This window comes from Onychomys torridus, chromosome 3 (genome assembly GCF_903995425.1).
Source record: "Onychomys torridus chromosome 3, mOncTor1.1, whole genome shotgun sequence".
NCBI classification, from domain to species: Eukaryota; Metazoa; Chordata; class Mammalia; order Rodentia; family Cricetidae; genus Onychomys; species Onychomys torridus.
Genome location: NC_050445.1, coordinates 153,692,000 through 153,713,311, shown reverse-complemented (window position 1 = coordinate 153,713,311; position 21,312 = coordinate 153,692,000). Strand labels below are relative to the sequence as shown.

Sequence of the window (21,312 nt, the reverse complement as noted above, 5' to 3'; positions counted from 1 at the left end):
AAGCACAGAATCAAGAAAGCATTGTTGGTGCCGAACCTCAGAATCAAAGTCATGCCTTCGGGGTGATCAGACAAGGGCCATCAGCCGGTCTAGAGAGCAGACAAGGTCACGGGAGGATTCTGCCCTGCGCCTGCCCATCCAAGTGAGATGCACTCTTAGCCTGGTGGCGGGTTCTTCTGCCAGGAATGAACCCTTCAGTTCCCAGTTCCTCTGCGGGAACAGATGGAAACTCCAAATCTGTTTCTTGGTGGTCAAAAAGCAAAGGCTGCCCGCGGAGCTGGTACCTTAAGTGTTTTCATATCTGACAACCCTACTTTTTAGGGTCCAAGAGTCAGTTTTTGCGAGTTCCACTCTCTAGTGGAGTCTGGGAGCCGCGGCTTAGCACACCTCCCTTGTGCTGGCTCCTAACTGAGCAGCTCTGGAGCAGAAAGTGGCTGGGGGACGGGTGGTGGAGGGTCCTTAGCGGGGATGGTCCCGGCTGGGGAGGGTCGGGGTGGAGAGGGTCCCGGGTGGGGAGGGTCCCGGCCTCAGGCGATGCGCTCAGGACTCCTGCAGTTTCCTGCCTGGGCGCGGCGGAGTCCGCCCCAGCCCGCAGCGCAGCGCAGAGGAGAAACGCGATAGGAAGCAGCAGCTGGCCTCCCACCACCCTAAAAATAATCCACCCGCCGGGAGCCTACCAGGGAAGAAAACTTGTCATCCCATGGAGTGCGGGAGCTCCTCAGCTTGCTACAGAGCGATCACCAACCACTTTGAGGAGTCACTGGCTGTAAGCTGTTGATTTTGATCTAGTAAAGGCATTCGCTGTGTCTAGATTCAGGGGACAGGGCCCTCCCTGGCTGGAGAGGAGAAGGTGGGGATCAAGTTTCCAGTTTGACTTACACAACCCTGCTGGCTGGAGCCTAGACCAGCTGGAAGCAGGGGAAGGTGTTACAGATAAATATATAGACTTTCTTAGCCATTCCCTTTATTATTCAAGAAGCAGCTTTCTATCTACTGAATTTGTTACTCTTTGCTCTTTAGGAGTTCGGTGTACTGGTTTGAAATTTACATCTTCAGACTGTAGGCAGGCTTTTGGAAGGTAGAACAAGTGGCCGGTAGGGGGACCGAGTACAAGAGCCAAACTCAAGGTATTTATTTATTTATTTATTTATTTATTTATTTATTTATCTATTTATTTTCTGCTTTGTTCAGTGTTGATTACTGTGTCTAAGAAATTTTATCTGTGGAGGGAGTCCCAGCATTGGCTTTCTTGAGTCACAGAACGTCACAGTCCCTGAAGGGTAAATGGACAGACTAAGACCAAAGAAATCAATCAAGCCAGTAGTCATTTTTGCTGGGAAATTTCCTACTTGGATCTGTACAGAACCAGCCAGACAGCTAGCTAGACTTTTTGTGAGGTCTCCACTGAAGTGATTGCCGTATTTGCTTTTGTAAATGATGGATGTCCTGAGAGTGTCATGGGTAACAGTGAAGCCTTCGGAGGCTTCAAAGGGCTTACTAAGTGCCAAGTAACTCAGGGGTGAATTGTTTCACGTGTAAGAAGGAAAGCTATCCTGTCCATGTTTGCTTTTAGATGCTTCTAGAGCCTGAGGTTGGCTGGAACTCTCAATGGGTCACAAGGACATTTTCAGCCGGGTGAGCAGCCAGGTGGCTGCTTCTCACTCACTCATAGTCTACCCTGGAAGGAGGAGGCTGGCAAAAGTAACTGGTGTTCCTGATACGTTTTAATATTTTAGCATTCTTTTAGAATTGAATCAGTTAGCCTTTGTTCTTCTCCTGGAGAACAGAGTTGATAGATGAATTATTAGAGTCGTGAACTAAACTAAACTAAATCCCAGGGGCTGTGGAACCTTGCCTAGTGCACATCCAGAGCTAAGTAAGCATGTAAGTTGCTGCTCTCTCTAGGAAACAAGGAGTTAGGCCATGGAGAAATCCCCTCCCCTGCTTTTCTGCTCTGCAAGCCATCCCATAGTCAAAGTTTACTTTTGATCTTTGTTTTAAAGTTTGTTCCTTCCAATCCCGAAACCCTGATCACTAGTATAAACACGTGACTGTCTTTCAGAGAATTACGTGTGTGCGAAGAAAGGTGTTCTGTTTCCCATTCTGATCTTCTGCCTCCTTGTTCTCCTTCTGGGCAGAACTGAGTCTAAACAGATCCAGAGGGACACTAGCAATGGATGATAGTTTAGCCCTCAAGAGCATCAGTGTATGGCCTTCCTCAAATGCTCGCAATAGTCTGAGTTCTGGAAGGGAATCCAGACACTGTTTGGAAACTTAAGGATTTATTAGAAGGCTTTGTGAAGTTTGGTTTGTAGAGTGAATGTCTAGCATCATCAGGCTCTGAACTGGATTCTTAGAACAACACACACAGGTGTTCTACCACACAAGTGCGTGCGCACACAAACACATACATGCACACACACAGCATCCTGATTCGATGTCTTTGATGGACACAGAAATGAATATATCTGCAATAAATTTCCTCTTTCCCTCCTCTTGGTTTGTAATGTAGCTGGTAGTACCTGCTTCCTGGACAGCAGGCTCAGAGAAGGAATCTAATGGTTGATGGGGGTGAGTAGAGGAGATGTCAGAAGAAAACATGGAGACCTGTGTAAGAAGTGGAGAGGGTGAGAACTAGGGCGAAGCTCAAGGATCATATCAGAGGGAATACAATCTTCTAGACCTTTCTGTGTAATGTGAACTGGAGGCTGGGGATGGAGCATGTGGGCCAGTGGTAGAGCATGTGCCCAGCATGTTCAATGCCTGAGTTTGGTCTCCTGCACTGCAAAAACAAACAGATAAACAAACCAATGACTCAGTTCCATTTTACCATTTCCACTAAACAAGGAGATAGTCTTAAAAATCTCATTGATAGCTATTATTTATAGATTGTTTTTCTATCTGTATCAAAATACATCTACTAATATACGTATGTGAATGTTTAGCTTCCATTTTGCCATTATTTGAAAATTTTCAATTCTTTCTCCCATGTGAGTTTTTATAGTGTGTAATGATTTACCAAATATATGGCTGAATTTTGAATTTGTTTTTAAAATATAATTTTTTAAAGATCTCAACTAGAGACCCTACCAGTGACTTATCCACAGAAGGATTTATCAGAAATAATACATGTGAGGGATTATATACAAACATTTGGATTATAATCATACAAGCTTTCCAACTAGTTACTTATATCATATTCATGTAATGATTATTAAAACCTCTGAGGGAAATTTGATTTTCCCAACAATTTATCTGCTATTGTCAGTATTCTCTGTGTCCCATTATTTGACTTATTTTTAGGAAAAATATCAGGTCTGTTGCTAAATTACCAATGAAAAGAAAAATAAGAAAGGTACTATTAGTTAATAAAACATTAATTTTTAATATCCTAACTCAGAATCCAACATAAATATGGAAGTCTGCTGAGGTTACACTCTTAAACTGCTGTTTGTTTTAAGATGAATAGTTGAGATTAGTTTTGTAGAAAAATGGGTGGGGGGCTCAATGCCAGAGAGGAAAAGCACAGGTTATAAATCTGACGTGTGGGTGTGGATCCCAGCTTGTCTACTGGTTGACAAAGAACTGGACCTATCCAAAGCTCAGTACAGTCTGCTGTAGAACACTCCCAATATCACTTTCATTACATGCTTCTTCTGAGGACTTCAGAAAACACCTGGGCAGCACCAAGAGCTAAGTAGTTGCTATTTAAATAGAAGGTGCCATATAAAGGGTTTCAGAGTGCTGAAAGAATACTTGGGGTCCTAAGGACTTAGGAGCAGGCTCTTCTGTTTCAAATCAAAGCCAGAGCATATCCTCTGCTCACACTCACACGGGTGGAAGCTGAAGTCCTTGCGATGGCTGTCAGGAAGCCCTGTGTCTCCTTCCCATCCGCACCTACTTTCATTGCACTGGGACAGTGATCTCCAGCTCAGCAGCTAGCCTTTGTCTCAACTTGGGCAGAGTGCCTGGAATTTATGAATATACCTAGTGGTGTTTTCATGATAGCCAGAAGTCTAAACACACCAAATGTCTATCAACCAATGAGAAGTTGAATGAAATGTGGTAGAACCTGTACCATAGAGAGTTATTCAACTTGGTGGCTTAGAACACTGTTGAGGAAGTACGTAAGGCTGGTGAGATGGCTCGGCGGTAAAGCCACTGGCTGCTAAGACTAATGACCTGAGTTTGAACATATAACCCAGATGGTAGAAGGAGAGAACTCACTGTCAAGTTGTCCTCTGACTCCCACATGCCCACTGTAGCGCGTGTGTGCAACACACACACACACACACACACACACACACACACTCAAAGTGTAAAAATAAAAAAATGAAAGGAGAGAAAATATGTTACTTCTTCCTTAAGGAGGGAGGATGAGAAATTGGGAGCAGGTAGATTAAAGATACTAAGCTTCTTTGGGGATGATGACTATTTCTAAAATTAGTTTGGTGACAGCCCCACAACTCTGACTATAATAAAGCCGTTGGATCACGCATGCCCAAGAAGATGTCTGACTCTGAAACCTGAGGAATTTCTCTAACTTAAAGTTATCATTTCAGGAAAGAAAGTTTAATGCTAAGATGATCTTTTCTCCATTTTAGGCTAATCAAATAAGAAGAAATGAGTCTCTCTTTTTGTGGGAACAACATCTCCTCATATGACATCTATTATGGTGTTCTCCAAAACCCCTGTTTTGTGGATGCACTCAACCTGGTCCCTCATGTCTTCCTATTATTTATCACCTTCCCAATATTGTTCATTGGTGAGTCATCAGATGTCCTGTGTTACAGCACCTCACATTTCTGCCTCACTGGTGGCTGGGTTCTGGGTAATGCTGTGTTAAATTTTCCACCTCGAATGCAGATGTGTGAATTTGTGAGGATCATGTGATGCTGTTCTGTGTGTTTCAATTGTATGCACTCGCTTTAGAATATTCCACAGGTACGTGCCAGCTGTGCTGCAGCTCTTTTTAAAGGAGCAAGAAGATAATTCTGTGAGACGGAACTGAAGTGTTTGTGGACTGCTTGCTTCATGCTGTGGGACAGGATAGAAACTGGGCAAGAGAGAGCTCTTACCTCCTGTGCAGACCACAGGAGCAGATGAACCGTGACAGCTCTATCTTGTCAGTCCCTTTGCAAAATCAAGGGCAAATCACCCTGAGCATTCACCCGCCAGAACAGCTGACTCCTGGGGGACAGGAGGGGAGGATTTCAGATTGACACATTAGGTCTTGAAAGAAGGAGACTGGTAGGTTGTGTCTTAAGGAGAAATAATTCTTAATGAAAACCACTTGGAAGGTTAGCTGGATGTGGTAGTTAAGACCTGTAATTCCAGCACATGGGAGGCTAAGGTAGGAGGATTGTCATGAGTTCTAGACCAGGATGGGCTATATAGTGATACTGACTCAGGAAACAAACAAAAAAGCGTGTAAATATACTTTATTTAACCCCTATACATGCACACAATCAATTGTTTAGGGCAATTATATATAATTTTTGGAACTTCCTGTGAACGACCAAAAGAGTTCATTTCACTATATTGTTTTGTTTTTATTTTCTTTGAGAAAAGTTTCTGTTACACAGCTCAGACACGTGGAACTGGATATGCAGCCAGTCTGACCTGGATCGTGCAATCTTCATGCCTTAGTCTCCTAAGTGATGTGGAGGTTTCAGGCATCACAGCCACAATGGGAAAAAATAGATCCTTTAACTCACAAAACATTAAACCATTTTTATATATAAAATATTAAGATTAATATAAGACTAAGCATCTTGACAAAAGCAAGGGAGAAAAAGCTTATTTGGTTAACAATTCTAGGTTGGAATTCATCATTGTAGGGAAGTCAAGACAGTCAGAGCCATCCCTAGACAGATGGGCTTGGGTTGTATAAGAAAGGTAGCTGAGCAGGCCAGGGCACCAAACCAGTGAATGGCATTCCTCCAAGGCTTCTGCTTCAAGATCCTACCTTGAGTTTCTGTTTAGGCTTCCCATTATGATGGACTCTAACTTATAAGCTGAAGTAAGCCCTTTATCCCCCAGGCTGCTTTTGGTCATAGTGTTTATCACAGCAACAGAGGAGCAAACTTACATAGGTATCATGGGTTAACATTCCGACAGAGATCATTTGTCAGCTGGTATACAGACAGGCACATTGGTAATTATGTTAAGTCAATGTATGGACACTGAATATTCTAGGACCAGAGGGTAGAAACACTGCTCACTCTTTATGTAGCACTATCTAAAAGCATTACTATTTTAATGCAGGTCTATAGTTAATAATTCATATCCTGACATACAGTTAGCCTGTGATACCCCCTCTAATGTCATCACAGATCCCAGCTACTAGGGTGTTTGAATAGAAGGACTTATGGAATGTTCATTTATGACACTGGCCACTTAGCTAGATCGGTATGAAAGAAGTATACCACATCCTAGGGAAATCATATCATCACAGGGAGAGACAGAGCTTGCCTCCTGGATGTGAAAGTATAAACCACAGGAGAGTGTGTAAGTAAAGCTTGTTTTCTACTTGGGAATTACATTAGGAGCACTAAGACGTGAGTGGGTTTTCTTTACAGAGACACTGCTGCGGTTCCTTGTCTACGCAGAACTTCTTTCTTGCAATATTTCTAGCACAAATCCTCATTCATTTTTGAAGTCCATTGCTTATTTCTGTAGTCAAAATCTAAAAAGAAAGAGGAGGGAAAAAATGGGAGTTGGATTCTCTTCTAGTGTACCATAAATTCAGTGATGATACTCTCTCTACCTACAGTTTGGGGAGAGAAACCTTAAAATTTGACCAAGAAGTAATTGCTGTTTGTTTCTTCTGTTGTGAGTTGAGGGTGAACCAGTGGTGTTCTCAATCCTTCCAAAGGACTGTGTGAATGGCTGAATATTTTTATTTTATTTTAAAGTGTGTGTATATGCATGTAGACTTACGTGTATACAGATGCCCGTGGTGACCAGAAGAGCTGCTGGAGCTAGTGTTACAGGCACTTGTGAGCTACCTGTCTGGGGTGCTGGGAACCAAACTCTGGTCCTCTGCAACATCAGTATGCACTGCACTCTTAACTGCTGAACCATTTCTACAGGCCCCAATTGCAGCTTTCTTTGAGAAAAGCATAGTATGCTTGTTGATCAGTGCTGGCCCAAGCTACAGATGCTGATTTTTCTCATATGATGATGAGTGTATGATTCAGGGCCAGGGAGGCAGCATTACTGTGCAAGCATGAGGTCCTGAGTTTGAATCCCCAGAACCCACATAAAAAAAGATGCTCTATTACATATCTATAATCCAGCCACTCCTATGTCGAGAAGCTCACAGGTCAATCATGACCAATAAGAGACCTTGTCTCAAACAAAGTGGAAGGTGAGGACTTCCATTGGTACATCATGACACGCATGTGCTCACACTCCCACTCATGTGGACACATACACACAAATATGCATGTGATTCAGAACTGACTCAGCAAATGGGTCCCCTATTGTACCACCAAATATGTGGTTTTTTGTTAGTCCCCTGAAGGTCTCATGTGTTAAAATACTACAAATGCTGATTTTCTTTTGATATTGTAATTATTCATTTGTCTTGTTGGGTGAATCAGAAGTTGTAAGTGCATCAGTTATGATCATGCTGTTCTCAGAGGCAGAGAGTCATTTCTGAAAAATGTAACATGTGTTCATGTGTGAGCCTCCACGATGTTGTAAATCTAACTTAAATAGTTGTTTTTAACATGATGAAAATAGACCAGAGTTTCCATTGCTGTGAGGCACTAAGGGTTCAGGAATTTCCCCAAAGCAGGTGGCATTCAATAATGTAAATTATACTCCTGGTTATTGTAACCCTTTTGTTAATCACGTTTTTGCCCCCCCCCCCCTTCTCTCTCAGGATGGGGGAGCCAAAGCTCAAAAGTGCAAATTCATCACAACACATGGCTTCATTTCCCTGGACATAATCTGAGGTGGATTCTGACATTTGCACTCCTCTTTGTCCACGTGTGTGAAATAGCAGAAGGCATTGTTTCAGACTCGTAAGTGACCCAACTTGTCCATATCTTACTGTATGTGAGCAGGCACATGGATGTAGTCAAAGCACACTGCCAGGCTTAGTTGGGGAAGGGAATCAGATCATGACTTATTAGTCATAATAACTGCCACCCACCATACAGGATAACCACATGGGGTTTGTTTTTGTTTTGTGTGTGTATATATCATGTTCACATGTGTGAATGGAGTGTACATGTGGAAGGTCAGAGGACAACTTCAGGTGTTGGTCCTCACTCTCTGCCTGTTTGACATATGATTCCATTGCCATTGGCCATGCCAGGCTAGATGGCCCATGAGCTATCTCTGATTCACATCGCTCCTTAGGATCACTGGGGTTGCAGATGCATGCTACCAACCGTTTTACACGGTTCCAAACTCAGGTCCACACTTTTACAGTAAACACTTTACCTGCTGAACTTTCTCCCTGATCCCTCTGTGTTTTACTTTTATTGTTGTCTAGCTACACAATTGCTCTGATGGATAATTTCAGATCTTTGTGACCAGTTTTCAGTCATGTGCTTTCATATTTCTTTGTTCTCTTATCCAGAAAGTTCTGTCCTCTGAAAGATTTTGATGTGTACTTTATCCTTAAAAATAGGTATATACATATCATCTATAATTATATGAAATATCTGTATCTCTATGTCTTGATAGTAATTGAATATATAGCTCTAATATCTATGTATTTATATTTTAACATAGTATCAACTCTCAGGTGCTCTCATTTATTTTGTAAAGGAACAGAAATAGACAAGGTAGACATTAAGGGAAGCTAAGAGCCATCAAGACAAAGAGATTGAAGTAAAGGATGGGAAAAATTTAATACCAGAATTTGCATGAATTTTGTCCTTCTTATAAAAGTATGTTTTATTAGGAAATTAAATACAATGAACTTTACTTATAAATGTAAATATAGTTGGTGAAAAATATTTTTCTCACATAGTAACAGAATAAACTCAAGCAATAGAAATTGGTATACCTTTCATTCAAACATTGCTTTTGAGCCATGCATGGTGGCACACATCTTTAATCCCAGTACTAGAGAAGCAGAGGCAGGCCAATCTCTGACCGAGGTACATAGTGAGTTCCAGGTTAGCTGGGGCTGTACAGTGAGACCCTGTCTAAAAAATATGAGAAGCCTTTCAAGTTTTTAAAAAGAAACTTCTTTTCTTTTAAAAAGAAACTACTTTCCTCTCCTTTCCTAGGACCTCCTTTGCACCTTCCTTGCTTTCCTGTTAGCAAGGGCCGAAACTTCCATCATGGAAACAGCTCTCCTGTAATGCTTCATGGCGGCTCCTTGCAGATGTGCACTTGTCTGAATTTCCGATGAAAGGGGGAAATCAGAGATTCTAATATGTGTCCTTATTTAAAGCAATTGGAGGTTTATTTTGCTATTGACTTATTGACAACTTTTTAGAACTCTTTGGTATGTTTGTACAAACACAACCAATGCTGTCTTTAATACTTTCTTTTGCCTCTGAACCATGTAGTTTGACATTGTATGTTTCTATGCACATATATGGACAGAGACCAGCCCAATATTTCTTAGAACCTTGATGTGTTATCAGGGAGTACTCTTCTTTTCCAGCTTCATGGCTGATGTTTGGCATGAGAGATGGAAAGTAGGCGGAATGAATAATGAGTGCCCTGTGGGAATGGTGGAAACGTGTTTGTAATGGTGATAGTATCAGGAGTTGGTCTTAAAACCAAACAGGCAGGTGGAACCAATATAACCCTGTTCTTGTGCACTGTCTCCCATTTTTACCTGTAGACTTCTCCCTCCTTTTTATCCAGGCTTCTTAAAATGCGGTCTTGCCATGACTTCTTAAACATTAAGTTTGCCTCCTTCTTCTCTCTGACCTACCCTTCTCTCTGACCTTCTGCAAGAGGCCCAATGAACATGCACCATACAGCCATGGCCATATTATTATATTTTCATTGCTGATATTCTTTCTTTCTGTCCTTTGTGTGTGTGTGGTATGTGTATGTGTGTGAATTTGTATTAGCATATGTGTGGAAGCTCACGTGTGTGCCAGTGCATGTATGTGTGGGCCTGAAGTTGATACCAGGTTTCTTCCTCCACCATTTGTCATCATTTGTATTAAGGCAAGGACTCCTACTGAACTCTGAGCTTGTTAGAATGACTAATCAGCTGGCTTCTGGGATTACAGGAGGGCCACCATGCCATGCTCACCTGGGTTCTGGGGACCTCAACTTTGGTTCTGGGGACCTCAACTTCAGTCCTCACACTTGCACAGCAAGCCTTATCCATCTCCTCAGACTCACTTTCAGTGCAGGGAACTGGTGCTGAGTTTTGCGTAATGTTCAACAAGTCCGTTGTCCATCACTAGGTCCCTTCATGATCTGTGTATCCTCCTAGAGCTTGCTCCCTTTCTCTTCTGTCCTTATAACACTTCAGTCACACAACTGTCTGCCCAGGAGGGGAACTGTCATTTAACTCTGTTGTCAGGGCCTTCACAATTCACACTGGTCCACTGTAGTCTGACTCTATGGCCATTGCCTTCACAATTCACACTGGTCCACTGTAGTCTGACTCTATGGCCATTGCCTTCACAATTCACACTGGTCCACTGTAGTCTGACTCTGTGGCCATTGCCTTCACAATTCACACTGGTCCACTCTTGCCCAATCTTGCAACTGACCTTTTCCAAATGCCCTGTTTCCTTCATGTCACTGCTGTGAGGATTTGACTGAGACCTTCACTGTGTTGCTGCCTGTTATCAATCATTTCCTAGTGGCCTCTCCCTGTGCTTCTTCCCTCCCCCAGAACCCCCAGAACACTTACCAATACCATCATCCCTATAGTACAGAATAAATCTGTCTAAAATACAAATGTGACCAAGCACTAACTATTAAGCTCTTCCAGTTTTCTTCAGAGAGATTCCTACCCATTACATGGTGTGCAAAGCCTTTTGGGATATAACCTGTCCTAAGCTTTCTGGTTCAGCATTAAACTATTTAGAATTTTAAAAATATTACGTGGTTTCAAGCTTCGGTGTATCTCCACACTCTGTGCCCTGTTTACTACTTTCCTGACTGGGGCATTGATTTTGTTTGATTTTATTTTTATTGGCATATATTCTTCGTCTTCAATACTGGGTTTCATGTAGACAATTTCTCCAAATGCATCATGTACTCTGATCTTATTCCTCTCTCCATGTCTTCCCTATGGTCTCTCTGCTCCTTTCTCCTTCCACTCACCCCTCCCTTCCCCTAACCTCTCTTTTGGTTCCACGACATATAAATGCATATGAGTAAATGGTGTTATGCATCTATAAAGCATCGTAGGGCTCACAAATGCCTCTTATTTTGCTTGATATGATGTCCAGCTGCATTTTGTCTGTATTTCAGTCTCCACTGTCAATCACACTTCCAAAATGACTTTCTCAAATATGTTTTTTACCCCTATACTTGAGCCAGCCACTCCTTTGTCTCATTGTCTTTACTGCTTTGATTATTAAATTATTTCTTCATGTCTGCCTTGGCACATAATTTATACATCACTGTATATATCCACATACACACATACACTCATATAGAATGGTGGGGATGTGTGTTTTGTTGTAAGCACTTGAAGGTATTGTTTCATTGAATTTAATCCATGCTTTGTGATAGGATAAATGCTTTCAGCCCAATTATGTCACACAGGTATGATGTATTTGCTTATATGTTTTCTAAGCAACTACTATGACAGTCTGGCTTTTAAACATAGCTGTGTAAGTTCTCATGCAAAGATTGCAAACACATTGAAGAACTCTTTGCTTTGGACACCAACACGGTCTTGCTCTCTCTAGGCGGCGGGAGTCCAGGCATCTCCACCTTTTCATGCCGGCCGTGATGGGATTTGTTGCCACTACAACGTCCATCGTGTATTATCATAATATTGAAACATCAAATTTCCCCAAATTACTGTTAGGTAGGTATCATCACAGGTTTTCTGACCATCCTCCCCCAAAGAACCATTTTCTTTCTTCCTCACATGAGAAATAATAAATAGTGAGGGGAGTTGAGAATGGGAAGCATGGGAAAGAACTCTCATGGAGTCTCCCGTAAATGTGGGTTAGGCATTGTCACGGTATCCTAAGCTGTGACAATTCCATTTTCCCTCCAATAAATGCCGTCTGTGGTGTGTAGTGTGTGGGAGAGGAAGAGGGATGTGCTGGCCTTGGTGATATCAAGGATTGTCTCTAACAGTCAGAGCTTAGCACACAGTGCTAAGTGAACATGTCATCTTTTTTTTTTTTTTTTTGGTTTTTCGAAACAGGGTTTCTCTGTGTAGCTTTGTGCCTTTCTTGGAACTTACTTGGTAGCCCAGGCTGGCCTTGAACTCACAGAGATCCACCTGCCTCTGCCTCCCGAGTGCTGGGATTAAAGGCATGTGCCACCAACACCTGGCGTTGTCATCTTATCTAGCTCTCTCCCTTTGCCTCGGAGTCTTGAGACGCCTTCCAAAGGCCTTTCCCACCCTCTGTTGAACCATAAATACCATTCTGCTCTAGACTTGGAGAGTCCTCAGAAGTCTCCTGGCAACAGAGTGAGCATTGTAGTGTGCTGAAAAGAATGCAGTCTAGAGGAGCAGCTCCTCAAAGCTCAGCCCCTTTCTCCTGCACTGGGGTTAAGGCTGTCTCGTTAGCCTCTCTGGTTCCTTTGACCTCTAGAAATTGGAAGTTAAACGTTCTAAACTTCATTTTTGCATCATGTTGGCATGATGCAACTCTTTCCAGCAGGTTATGTTCAGAACTTTGGCTCATGTTTCTGTTTCTTGCATACTTTGTTGTGAACACACAGCTGAGTTGAATGCACAGATCATGGCCCCCTGGTGAACTTGAGGGTTCTGTGAACCTGTTAGCGTGGTAGTATGAATGAAAGCTTAGAACTGCCCAAGGCCCACAGATTTCATGTGATTGATGTGGAAAGTACCATTGGTTACTCACCAGGAGATTATAAGAAGAGATAAACCCCAAAGTAGTGTTTTATTGTCAAGAGGGTGTTGACACTCAAGATGGTTACACAGAAAATACTGACTACTTAATTCTGTGTTGTCTTACACATGGCTAGAGAAAGGCAATCTAATTAAGGTTTGTTACCTGAATGATCACAAAGGCTTTCTAGTGAACCAGTGGACAGATGTAACCACAGAAAATGAATGTGTTAAAGAGTAGAAAATTAATAATTGGCAACGAAAAAGAAAAATTTGAAAGCATATAATTAAGTTACAGGATGAAAATGAAAAGAAAATGTATAATTTAGCAATACACACCCACCCACCACCACCACACACACACACACACACACACACACACACTTGAAATCAAAATTGGGGCACAATTGCTAGGCAGGTGGGAGATAGGACATTACTACTTCTAAAATGAAGGACTGATACAATGAAACGACAGGGCTACTTTCTCATTGTTTTAAGAGACAGACTTGCCGGGCAGTGGGGGCTCATGTCTTTAATCCCAGCAATTGAGAGGAAGAGGCAGGTGGATCTCTGTGAGTTCAAGGCCAGCCTAGTCTACAAAATTCCAGGAAAGGCACAAAGCTACATAGAGAAACTCTGTCTTGAAAAGCAAACAAACAAAAACAAACAAAAAGAGAGACAGATTTGTTCCCAGAAAAAAAAAACACACTTATTTTAAATCATAAACTTGTAATTTTGTTCTAATTATAAATTTATGCTGAAAACTTCCAAACCTGCAGAAAATTGAAAGAATTATACAAATACTCATTTACCTACTACCTGAAATTCTTCAATTTCAGTTTTATTCTGTTCGTTTTAGTACAAATCTTTATTTTCCTATTCTTTACACACACACACACACACACACACACACACACACACACACACACAACCTTGACTTGTACCCCACCACAGCACTGCCCTCAACCACACATACATTCTCTTTTCCTCTTAGACAGCCCTCCCTTCCCTTCCATCTGCACAGAGAAAATTCTATTCTGATTTCCTCCACTGTGTGGAGCCTGGCTTGTCCTCCAGTTTCACACAGATGGAATAATCTAAACTCTTTTAATTTAGGCAGCTTTCTCTCAGCATGATTCTGTGAGACCCATTCACAGTGGAGTTAGATCAGTGTTTGGCCTTAGAATCAACTGTTGAATAATATTCCTCTGTACAAATGTATCTTTCTCCTGTGGTATTGACACATACCTAGACTCTGTATAGAGTTGGGCTATCATAAAAGTAAAGGACTATGTGAAGGGTTTTGTGAATACATGAGTTTATTTCTTTAGGGTGAAAACCTCAGTGAGGGATTGCTGGGCCAGAGGGCAGGCAGAGGTATATGTATGTATATATTTATATGAGTAAGAAACCAACAGATGTTGCCCCAAGGTAGTCGAATAATTTTTTATTTTCATTAACAATATGTGACATCTTCAGTTCATGTGGATGCAGCCTTAGTGAGCTTGTTCACCTCATGTAGCCATACTGGTGCGTGTACACAGGTAACTCACCATTCTTTTAAGGTGCATCTTCCTTGGCTCCTGGCACAGGGCCATTTGATGGACTTCTTGGCTGGTATCTTTGTAAAGTATCAAATTGTTATCCTTGGTATCATTTTAAAGTGGCTGTGGTTATGTTTTGTCCTCTTTTCAGTAAATTGCAATTTGTCCTTGAGTTATAGAAGTGCGCTTCATGTAATACCATGACATCCTCAGAACATTTCCTCCAGGTGTGGAACATTTAAACTCACATCTTTAACTGGGTCTCCTGTTAAACAGCAATTTGATAGTGTAGTTTATTTAATGTTTCTGTATTGTTATTGCCTTCTGTGTCTTAAACCTTAATCATCTCATGCTTTATCTGATAGGTTTGCAGTTTCAATTTTCATTTTCAGAACCAGGATCCATTTGAAATCAACTGTGTATAAGAGGTTATTAGCAGGCCAGGTTCTCATTTCACACACACAGCCATTGGTTCTAAGCAGTTCCCTTTGGTCTAAGTTTCTAGAGAGGATATCATGGAGCTGTTCCTGGCTGTTGTCCTCAAAGACGTAGACTAGAGACGTTGCCGCCTCCATTCCGCATGCTGCCTGTTTCATTTTCCATTTTGTCTAACCTGGCTAAGGAATGACCAGTCGGCTGGGATCCTGTAAACCAGCCTCGTTGAAGCTCCTGCGTGCGCCCATTTCTTCAGCTGTTCATTTTGTGTTGTGTGCTTCTCCACTCACAGCCTGCAGCCTTCCTTCCTTCCTATAACTTTCAAGGTGGAAGCATTGGTTTGGGGCCTGTCCAAAGTGAATATCTAAAGTGGTCATCTTTTCTCTAAGTTTAGTTTTCTAAATGTTTACATGAAGTAGAATTTTTATTGTCATTCAGTTAGAATATTTTCTAGTGTGTACAGGAACTATTCTTTCACATGGGTTATTAAATATGCTTGGTTCTAGTTCTAAGCATCTGGAGACAGTAAGACGTAGAGGTGATCGTGGTGTCTATGTGCTTGGTGTTCCTAGTCTGGGACATATTCTCCTGAGGTCAAGGCGGATCCCGCCAAGCATGGCAAGGACAGAAGTTCAAAGTCAGCTGGTCCGCTGCTGACACTGTAGTCCCTGTCATCACTTGACTTGCTGCTTGTTGAGAGAATCCAGATGGCACGTGAAAACTGAGAGGACGAGGTGTGGGCCTCTCTAAGCTCTCAGGTTTCTGTCACCCGCTAAGCAGTAAGCAGAGATGACAGGCATTCTTGACTTTAAAAAAAGTAACACTTTTGTTTTTAAATTTTGATATTGTTTTCATTTTATGTGTATGCCATTTGGCTGACACATGTATCTCTGTATCATGTGTGCACCTGAGAGGATATTGGAGTCCCTGGAACTGGAATTATAGATGGCTGTGAGCTACCTTGAAGGTTCTAGGAATTGAACCTGGGTCCTCTGCAAGAATAGCCAGTGCTCTTAGCTGCTGAGTCATCTCCAGCTTTGTCCTTGACATTTTCCCCCTTGTGTTTGAGACAGGGTCTCAATATGTAGTTCAGGTTGACCTCAAACTTCTGGTACTTTTGTATTGGAAGAATATCCCGAGGCCTGGGATTGTAGGCATGCATCATCATCCCTAGTTGTATTTTTAAAACTTAATTACATTGTGAAACAAATACAATCGTACTTAGTCTGATTCCTGTTGTTCTGTTTCCTTCCTTTTTCATATGCATGTTTATATGGTGTACATACATGTATGCATGTTCATATGTGTGTGGACACATGAGTATAGAGGGGCAAATGTGTAAGTGTGCACATGTGTGGTTGCCTCAGGTGGATGTCAGGAATCATCCTCATTTCTCTTTTACCTAATTCATTGAGGTAGGGTCTTTCATATTAACCAAGAGTTCACCCATACAGCTGCTCTAGCTAGCCAGCTTGCTCCAGGGGTCCCCTGTCTCTGCCTCCTGGCTGTTGGAATTACAGGTAGGTCACTGAGACCACTCAGCACTCATGTGGTTCTGGGGATCTGAACCCTAGTCCTCACACTGGCTGCTTTGACTGCTGAGTTATATATATATATCTCATCCCTATTTTAATTTTATTATTCCTGGCTTCCTAATTGCCAGCTCCACGGTCAGTTAATGTGAAGGAGGTGAGTGGATTTTATAATGCCAAATACCGAGTACTTCCACAAGCATCACATAATACAAATGTTCGATAGTGTCTAGATCTTCAAGTTTTCATAACTTGATTGTTGAAAAATAGGCCCTTTAAAGGTCAGGTGTGGTGCCACACACTTTTAATCCCAGTACTTGGGAGGCAGAGGCGGACAGATATCTGTGAGTTTAAGGCCAGCCTGGTCTACAGAGCGAGTTCCAGGATAGCTAGGGGTGTTACATAGAGAAACCCCATCTCAAAAACCACCAACAATAAAACAACCAAACAAAAACAGACCCTTTTATTTTTATTAGATTATTAAAATATTTTTCCTTCCAGCTAATATTCCATCCTGAAGTCCACTTGGCTTAAAATTAACATGGCTTCTCCAGGATCTTGTTTCCTGGTTTCAAGTTACATCTTTTTTGTAATATCACTTATTTTCAACCTGTTTTTAGGGTGGATCTCTTTAGACAATGGATTATTTAGTCTGTTAATTTTCCTTAAATTTATCCTTATTTCCATATCTTAAGCTTAAAAACCCCTGATATATGTTGAGTTATGATGCCAACGTTCAGCTCTGCTTCAGTGAGGAAGGGGTGAGCACTCTTAAGCATTCTGGCTCTGCTAAGTGTTGCCCAAACTGGATTGTCTGGTGTGTTTTAGGTTATTTTTTATCCTGTATTCACTCGTAATGACCCAAGTACAGAGTAGACTACATTCATGTCCACAGAGGTGTCAGTATCTCTTTGCTTCTAACTCACCTTCATGGTATGGGGCTGGCTGTGGCACGGGGCCAGTGTGACTGTGGCACGGGGCCTGCTGTGGCATGGTGGTGGCTGTGGCACAGTGCTGGCTATGGTACAGGGCCAGCTGTGGCACGGTGGTGGCTGTGGCACAGTGGTGGCTCTGGCACGGGGCCTGCTGTGGCACGGTGGTGGCTGTGGCACAGGGCCTGCTGTGGCACGGTGGTGGCTGTGGCACGGTGGTAGCTGTGGCACGGTGGTGGCTGTGGCATGGTGGTGGCTCTGGCATGGTGGTGGCTGTGGCATGGGGCCTGCTGTGGCACAGGGCCAGTGTGAATGGTGCCGACTGTGGCACGGTGCCAGATGTGGCATGGGGCCGGCTATGGCATGGTGGTGGCTGTGTCACGGGGCCTGCTGTGGCACAGTGGTGGCTGTGGCACAGTGGTGGCTGTGGCACGGTGGTGGCTGTGGCATGGTGGTGGCTGTGGCACGGTGGTGGCTGTGGCACGGTGGTGGCTGTGGCACGGTGGTGGCTGTGGCACGGGGCTGGCTGTGGCATGGTGCTGGCTGTGGTAGTGAGAAACGAAGCATCCATCCTTCTTATTCAGCTAGTCAAGGACCAGGCTGGTGTTTACGCCCCTTGCTCTTCTCTGTGTCCTGCAGATGGTAGTACTGTTTAAAATGACTTGTTTGAGAAGAATCGTTTCCTCCTTGAAGGTTAGCTGTACAGCAGAAGCTCCACTCCACAGCTGTATAAATTCCATGACAATTCCATGCAACCAGTGATCCACATACACTGAGCACTACAATGTACCTACCTAACCAATAAATTACACAGATACTAACTTGTTAATTCTTCACATAACTGAAGATCTTAAGAAACAAGATTATGGACAAACCACTTCAGAGACCCACAGAATCATAACAACTCTGAGAAAAGAGATTATTCTTAGGTCTCCTTACAGCTTCGTACATATCACACATGGTTAGAATGGAAGCAATCAATATTTCTAGCATATTTTCATACCTTCATGGATCAGAAGAACTAATATGATCAAAATGTTGACATGCTCTAAAACAATTCATAGGTTTAATGAATACCCCCAAGCACCATCAAAACCCTAATGTCATTGTCCCCATGTCTGACTAAAAGCAAGGTAGGGGACATCACAGGACTTCAAAAGATGGCACCAAGCTGTAGTGATCAAAACAGCATGGCATTGGTGTCAAGACAGACAGACCTGGAAAGTGATATCAAAGTAAGAAACAGTGCTGTTCACTTACAGCCAAATGATTCTGCACAAAGGCACAAAAACATACATTGGAAGAGAGGCAGTCTCTTCAGTAACTGGAGCTGTGGGAAACTGGATGTTCTCATGCAGAAGACTGAAACGTAACCCCTGTTTCTCATCCTGTATCATACTTTCAATTTAAAAATCATGACACACACTTAAACACAAACATTGTTTCTCACTGAAGAAATTATTTGCAAATGAAATACTCAAAATGTGTTTGTGTTTATGTTGAAATGTTAGTGAAGCTTTGCATTTCCCCCTTCTCTTTCTGCAGCTTTATTCCTGTATTGGGTGATGGCTTTTATTACAAAGACAATAAAGTTGGTCAAATACTGGCAGTTGGGGTGGGGAGTGTCAGATCTGCGCTTCTGCATCACAGGCGTGATGGTAATCTTGAATGGGCTGCTGATGGCTGTGGAGATCAATGTCATCCGGGTCAGAGTGAGTACCAATTGCATTTTTGTAATGACTGACACTCGAGACCTCAGCATTAGAGATTACAGCCAGCCAGGAACAAGCCGTGTTTAAGAAGAGGGGGAAAAGGACAGGTGATCTGTGTGTAAACATGAAGTTAAAATAGCCACTGAATTATGGGTCATTTGTCTTAGTTACTTTTCTATTGCTCTGATGAAACACTGTGACCAAGGCAATTTAAAGAAGAAAGGGTTTACTGGGGCTTATAATGGTTTCCCAGGGTTAGAGTCCATCATGGCTAGAGTCATGTCAGACAGGCCGACAGTCAGTCAGTCAGTCAGTCAGTCAGTCAGACAGACAGTCAGTCAGGCAGGCAGACAGTCAGTTAGTCAGGCAGACAGTCAGTTAGTCAGACAGTCAGGCAGGCTGGCAGACAGTCAGGCAGGCAGGCAGACAGTCAGGCAGACAGTTAGTCAGGCAGATAGTCAGTCAGTTAGTCAGGCAGGCAGGCTGGCAGGCAGGCAGATAGTCAGTTAGGCAGGCAGGCAGACAGTCAGTTAGGCAGGCAGGCAGGCAGGCAGACAGTCAGTTAGGCAGGCAGGCAGGCAGGCAGGCTGGCAGGCAGGCAGGCAGGCAGACAGTCAGTTAGGCAGGCAGGCAGGCAGGCAGGCAGGCTGGCTGGCAGGCAAGCAGGCAGGCAGACAGTCAGTTAGGCAGGCAGGCAGGCAGGCTGGCAGGCAGGCAGACAGTCAGGCAGGCAGGCAGGCAGGCAGTCAGTTAGGCAGGCAGGCAGGCAGGCAGGCAGGCTGGCAGGCAGGCAGGCAGGCAGGCTGGCAGGCAGTCAGGCAGGCAAGCAGGCAGGCAGGCAGGCAGACAGTCAGGCAGGCAGGCTGGCAGGCTGGCTGGCAGGCAAGCAGGCAGGCAGACAGTCAGTTAGGCAGGCAGGCAGGCAGGCAGGCAGGCAGGCAGACAGTCAGGCAGGCAGGCAGGCAGGCAGGCAGGCAGGCAGGCAGGCAGGCAGGCAGGCAGACAGTCAGTTAGGCAGGCAGGCAGGCAGGCAGGCAGGCAGGCAGGCAGGCAGGCAAGCAGGCAGGCAGGCAGGCAGACAGTCAGGCAGGCAGGCTGGCAGGCAGGCAGGCAGGCAGACAGTCAGTTAGTCAGGCAGACAGTCAGTTAGTCAGGCAGGCAGGCAGGCAGGCAGACAGTCAGGCAGGCAGGCAGGCACTGGAGCAGTAGGAGAGAGCTAATATCTTGATCCACAAGCATGAGACAGATGATAGAGATTAGAGAAATGGTAGAGAGAGGATAGATGGACAGGGAATGTCACTAGTCTTTAGAAATCTGAAAACTCACCTCAGTGACACATCACCTCCAACAAGGCCAAATCTCATAATCCTCCCCAAGCAGTTCTACCATCTGAGGACCAAGCATTTACCTCTAGAACCTGTGCGTGTGTGTGTGTGTGTGTGTGTGTGTGTGTGTGTGTGTGTGTTCCTCATTCAAACCACCACACCATTAATATCTCAGAATCTGTGTGAACCTGGACTCTATTTATGCTCTTAAGGTAGTGATGGATTTCTTCATCTGTGATTGGCCCAAGGCATGTCTGGGTTTATCAAGATATGAATCTTGAAGTTGATCATTGTAGAGAAGATAATTTTATCTACTCTTCTCATTTCCCTGATGAGGCATCTATAGTGGTAACTAGTACATGTCCAAATCGCAGTGGTTAGGACCATAGTTAAGACACACGAAGCCTTTGTACTTTCTGTTCTTTGTGCTGTCAGTTACATTGTGTGAGACGCTGCAATCCCTAGCAGGTTTTCAATATTCATTTTTCTATCCAATAACTTTATGAGGAGAGAGACACACGCTACAGTGAAAGTGGACAGTAGACAGTTAACATCAGCCAAACCACGTGACTCAATAATGGTGTTAAAATCTCAAAGAGTAACAGTCTTCATTAATTTAACCCCATTGTAGGATAAAGATAGGTTCTTTTAAAGAGCTAACTAATTTTTCAGGTTTGTCTCCAAATGGTTTCAATGTGGAATTCTGGCCATCAGCTAGTCAGTCTAAGGAAAACAAAGGAGAAATATTGCAAAGGATATTTCAGAATGCAGTAGAAAGAACCATAAATTAAAACATGAGTTTTGACTGTCTTAAATGAAAATTCAGCAAAGGTTGTGGTTT

The 21,312-nt window shown here is 43.2% G+C and overlaps 1 protein-coding gene across 5 annotated transcripts in view; it reads left to right on the top strand.

Annotated features, from left to right (window-relative positions):
- Window positions 1–619: 619 nt before the first annotated feature.
- Window positions 620–21,312, top strand: part of Abcc9 (ATP binding cassette subfamily C member 9) — a 117,575-nt gene continuing 96,882 nt past the window's right edge. For 4 of the 5 annotated variants that reach the window (XM_036182183.1, XM_036182182.1, XM_036182184.1 and 1 more), the window contains exons 1-6: window positions 620–766; window positions 1,021–1,127; window positions 4,605–4,765; window positions 7,892–8,033; window positions 11,865–11,986; window positions 18,980–19,146. In XM_036182183.1, coding sequence (XP_036038076.1) covers window positions 4,624–4,765; window positions 7,892–8,033; window positions 11,865–11,986; window positions 18,980–19,146 — 573 coding nt within the window. In that variant the 5' untranslated portion in view covers window positions 620–766; window positions 1,021–1,127; window positions 4,605–4,623. Of the gene's footprint in view, window positions 767–818; window positions 851–1,020; window positions 1,128–4,604; window positions 4,766–7,891; window positions 8,034–11,864; window positions 11,987–18,979; window positions 19,147–21,312 lie in introns of those variants that run through there. The other variant, XM_036182181.1, reaches the window with a different exon arrangement.